The sequence below is a fragment of the Nansenia antarctica genome, assembly GCF_963989245.1.
Source record: "Nansenia antarctica genome assembly, chromosome: 4".
Classification (NCBI taxonomy): Eukaryota; Metazoa; Chordata; class Actinopteri; order Argentiniformes; family Microstomatidae; genus Nansenia; species Nansenia antarctica.
Window position 1 is genome coordinate 23,213,398 of NC_137689.1, and position 5,000 is coordinate 23,218,397.

At 55.8% G+C, this 5,000-nt stretch overlaps 1 protein-coding gene across 1 annotated transcript in view; it reads right to left on the reverse strand.

The window, feature by feature from the left end:
* Positions 1 to 1,530: 1,530 nt before the first annotated feature.
* The window catches only part of dact3a (dishevelled-binding antagonist of beta-catenin 3a), a gene marked incomplete at both ends in the record, with an annotated part of 21,393 nt that continues 17,923 nt past the window's right edge, over positions 1,531 to 5,000 (reverse strand). Inside the window, 2 exons of the mRNA XM_080529267.1 lie at positions 1,531 to 2,121; positions 2,167 to 3,332. Coding sequence (XP_080385393.1) covers positions 1,531 to 2,121; positions 2,167 to 3,332 — 1,757 coding nt within the window. The remainder of the gene's footprint in view (positions 2,122 to 2,166; positions 3,333 to 5,000) is intronic.

Consider the following 5,000-nt stretch of genomic DNA (forward strand, 5'->3'; position numbering starts at 1 on the left):
AACCAGCATCTCCGCTCCTCTTACTCCTCTCTCTCTCTCTCTCACTCTCTCTCTCTCTCTCTCTCTCTCTCTCTCTCTCTCTCTCTCTCTCTCTCTCTCTCTCTTCCCCTTTCCCCTCTTCTTCTCCACCTCCACTTGAATTCCCTTTTTCCATTCCTCATGCCCTCCCTCTTCTTCTATCACATCCGCCCTTCCCCCATGGCCCCATCCCCCTTTACCTTCCACTCAACACTTACATCACCAACACCAGGCTTTTAACTGTGTGTGTTCCCCTACCCCCTCTGTGTGTGCGTGCGTGTGTGCGTGTGTGTATGTTTCTGTGTTGTGCCCACCTATATATGGGTATTAAAATGTTTCGGCCAATTGGTAACACCCAACGTAAGCGGATACAGCCGTTTAATTCCTCCAGCAACAGCTGTGGCCTCTGACACATGTGGTTTGAATTGGCAGGAGGAGATTAGCATCTAGCTAACATGACTCATGTTATCTGTTAGCCATGTAGGGATGTTTTTTCCTCAGCCTGTCTCTTCTCTGAAACGGTCATAGTCAGGATGTCTCTTTTTGCCCATTAAATCTGTCTACACACCGCAGGAGGCCAGTCCTCCCTATCTTCCAATGTTATTGCGCTTTGAGAGCAGCATCAACCCAATTCATTACCGTTATTTATAGTTTTTGTGTGGTAGCGCTTTAGCGCATAGACCGGAGCGCTAATTATCCAGGACAGCTTGAGCTTTTATGAGCCGTAGAATGTTTATGGAGGACACACACGCACGAACACACACACACAAACACACCCACACGCACACAAACACACACCCTACCAGACACACACTGGCCACGTGTGGTCAAGAAAAAGACCACTGTGAGTCTCCGAGGGTTCTGTGGTCCCAGCTCTTTATGTCTTTATTTATTTACAGGCTACATTCATAAATATACAGGAGCGTTCTCTCCTCCCGCTACAGAGACGGGGGCGTGTGCAGAGACGCACACACACACAGGATGCTGAGTCACAGTCATCACATCATGATCACAGTACTCTGTCAGGGGGGTGGAAGGGGGAGATATGGGGGAGGCGGGGGGAGGGGGGCAGTAAGGCCTATTTTGGGGAGGCGAAGTCTTCGGAAGGAGGAAGGGGGCGTCTAGTCTCGATGTCCCAGTCTTATACTGTAAGCCCGCTACCCCCCCCCCAATAATGACCTTAACCACAAACTCTCAGCTAGCAAAACTCTCAGTCTTGGAACCCCACTGTCATCAGGCTGCACTGAGCGAGGGTCAGTGCTTGGAGCTGAGGTTCAGCTCTATGTGCTTATTCATTGGAGTTACTGTCAGATCTGAAGCCTGCAGTGCTGCTACATGTACAAAGTGGAAGTCTACTATACATCTTTATTAGACACTCCTTCATCAGCCAGTGCTCCTCAAAGGAAACTGTAATGCATCGGGGTTATTAAAAGTCTCATGGCCCTGTTTTTGTAACCATCCGTAGGGTCCATACCGGCCCAGGGTGGGTCAAACGGTGGTCATCACCGTTGCTCAAACGGTGGTCATAACCTTGAGGGAGCCCGTGCGGAAGCGCAGGATCTTCTTCTTGAGTGCGTGGGAGGCCTTGATCTTGACGAAGGCTTTGGGCTGCAGGGGGGCTCCGGCCGGGGCGGGGGGAGAGGGGGGGGAAAGCTTGGGGGGCAGCTGCTGGGGCCACACCAGCCCCCCGCTCTCGTCCGAGTCGCTGGACAGAGAACTGGAGGCCGGTGAGTCAGCCTCGCTCAGACTGGACTCTGACTCGCCCTGACCAGCGTGGGCGTACCCCCCGTCGGGCCGAAACTGGGGGGCCCGCTCCCTGTCCAAGTAATCCAGGTGGGGGTGAGGGTGATGCGGGTGGGGGTGGGGGTGATGATGGGGGTGGGGGTTCGCGTAGGCGTACGGCGGGGGAGCGGGCCGGGCTTTACGGGCGCGTCTGGACCCTGGGTCGGCCTGGGCCGGCGGCTGGGGGGGCGGCGGCTCGGCCTCGTCCTGGCTGAGCTCCAGGGTGGAGCGCCAGCGTCGGTACCCGGCGGTGCCAGGCTGCGGCCTCTTCCCCTTGGGCTGGCTGCCGCTGCCACGGCCGCTCCCTCCTCCTCCTCCTCCTCCTCCTCCTCCTCCCCCTCCCCCTCCTCCTCCTCCTCCACCTCCTCCACCTCCACCTCCCCCTCCACCATCCCTCTCCACCGTGTTGTACTTGCGCTCGGGGACGCCACGCTGCCCCAGGAGGCTGTTCTCTGACTGGGACCTGCAGGCCCTCCGGCCGGGCTTCTTGGAGGCCGGCCTCTCCTCGCTGAAGCGGCACTTCTTGGGGCCGCCTCTGACCTTGTGCTGCAGCTGCTGCGGCGGGGACGAGCCCTGCTGCTGCTGGGAAGCCCTCTCTGGAGAGTGGCCGCTCCTGCTGGGTGGTTTGGGCCCCCCGGGGGCCCCCCTGTGGGAGTGGGAGGAGTGGGAGTGCGAGTGGGAGGAGGAGGAGGCCCTGGCTGGGGCCCGGCAGGGCTGGGCAGGGATGTACTGGGCGTTGACCAGCTGCTCGTCCGGCGAAGGCGGCGAGCGGGGCGGCGCCGGTGGCAAGGGGTAGTTGTAGAAGTGCTGAGGCGAGTCAGGCTCGCTGCTGCTGGGGTCCTGCTGCTGGGCTGCCGGAGCTCCGCAGGGGAAGTCCAGGGAGGCGGAGCGGGTGTTGGCCAGGGAGGGCTGCCTGGGCCTGGGGTAGAGCCCTGCCTGCTGGTGGGGCTGGTGGTGGTTCTGCTGCTGCTGCTGCTGCTGCTGGTGGTGGTGGTGATGGTGGTGGAGGAGAGGGGGGTCTTCAGGGAGCAGAGGCATGCCCAGGTAGGGCTGCTGATCCAGGCTACGGCAGGCCCAGGCGGGGCCCTCGGCGCTGGGGGAGGTGGCGTGGTGCTCGGGGACGGCGGGGCAGGGCTGCGGGGGCTCCTTGCGGCAGAGGCTGCTCTGGCGTGCCACGGTGATGGTGCGGGCCTCGTGGGCCAGGCTGGTGCGAGGCTTGCAGGGCCGCGGGGGCGCGGCGCGCCGTTGGATCAGACCCAAGATGTAAGTCTCCACCCTCTGGGCCTGGCGGTAGTCCTCCTCCGTTAGTCCCCCCTCCACCCCCATCACACCCACCGCCTCCACCACTCCTGCCCCCTCGCTGGGGTCCCAGGGCCAGGCCTCCTCGTCCTCCTCGTCCTCGCCTTCCCCCTCTCTAGCTCCCTCAGCGATGCCCGCCAGGGAGGGGTAGGGGACTGAGGAGGAGCGGGGGACCAGGGGGCGACACCCGGAGTCTGGCGTCTGGCCGTCTCGATGGGCCACGAAGACTTCCCCTGTAAAACAGAAGCAGGTAACACTGTCATCAACCAGGTAACACCGTCATCACCAGGTAACACTGTCATCAACCAGGTAACACCGTCATCACCAGGTAACACTGTCATCATCCAGGTAACACTGTCATCAACCAGGTAACACTGTCATCAACCAGGTAACACCGTCAGGAGACACAGCAGGCTTGCAGATGGTCACTTGGTTATACTCAAGACACTCCATGGATATTCATCAGAGCAACGTATCCGGGTATCGTTGCTTTTTAGGTATTGCCCAAAGTCGATGGCCAGTCAGGCAAACAATCATGTCATGTCGTTGCCGATCGACGATCCGCGTCGTTATATAGAAAATAATTGCAAAAATAGGGGTTGATGAGTGTCCTTTCAGTCTGCCTCCATTCAAAGTGGATGAACAACCGACCCAGTGGCCTAAGGTGTCATTTCCTGACATACAACTACATACAACTACCTTATTGAATCTCCCGGTAATGTATTTCTAACAGCTATCATTTTTTCTGTCGTTAAGACACTTTATTTTGCTGTTTTGGTAGTCTGTCCAGGATAAGGAGAGAGAAGCGGTCTGTGCCGACCACCTGCAAAACAATTTTTGGGGGTTGTCTTGCTGTTGCCTCTCCTGTCCACCTGTTGTCGCTTTCATTTGCACCAAAGCAGGTGAAACTGATTAACAATTGTTTACGCTTCCTAACTGAACAGATCGATATCCCAGATCTTTTTGAGCACTGTGGGAAAACTAGGGTTGGGTTAGGTGCTAGGGTGCTACGGTTAAGGTTAGGGTTAGGGTTAGGATTAGGGTTAGGGTTAGACATGCCAGCATGTACCAAGTCGACGTAGCACCTAACCCTAACCCTAATTTTCCCACATGTACCGTATTCCCACATGTACCGTAACATATATACATATACTATATATACTATGCAGGCTATACACTGATTAACAGTTCATCACATTGGCAAATACATCATCTATGCCCATTGAATATATTTATTCATTATCCTATCTTAAGAAAACGAATGTAACACTCTCATCTAGAGATTTACACGGCAAGTCAAATGAAATCACGCGGCGTGGTCGTCCTGATGACAGGGAGGTGAAGTATGACTGCTCTGATGAATAACTACAGTACCACTAAAACCCATGTCATAAAGGCTCCTGATTAGTGCCTGTCTATCCAGCCATAACCGACCAATTTGTCACGACCACAACATTTGTGAACCATTTAATGTGAAGAATTAGCGCGATGATTCGACTTGACACATGCAGATTTTCAAGCTAGGATTCCACCCCGATGTATGCATGAGACAAAGAACTGCTAAGACCACCTCTCTCTTTTGACCTCCCACCCCTCCCCTCGAGTCTAGCCACTCACTGTCTTGACTGGAGTGGCACTTATTGTAAAGGATTGCTAACAAAACACCCTTGATAAGAAGCACGAGGGGAGTTTGTAAACAAGCCCACTCACGAGAAAGTGCCAGCAAACACAGCGCTGGACCGGCCAGGAACACTACAATACACACACAGCTGCAGAAACAAGGGATACTGTTATTGTGGCCGGCTTTTCCAGACACAACAGTGTGTGTGTGTGTGTGTGTGTGTGTGAGTGTGTGTGTGTGTGTGTGTGTGTGTGTGTGTGTGCTGCAGGAATCCTTTCAC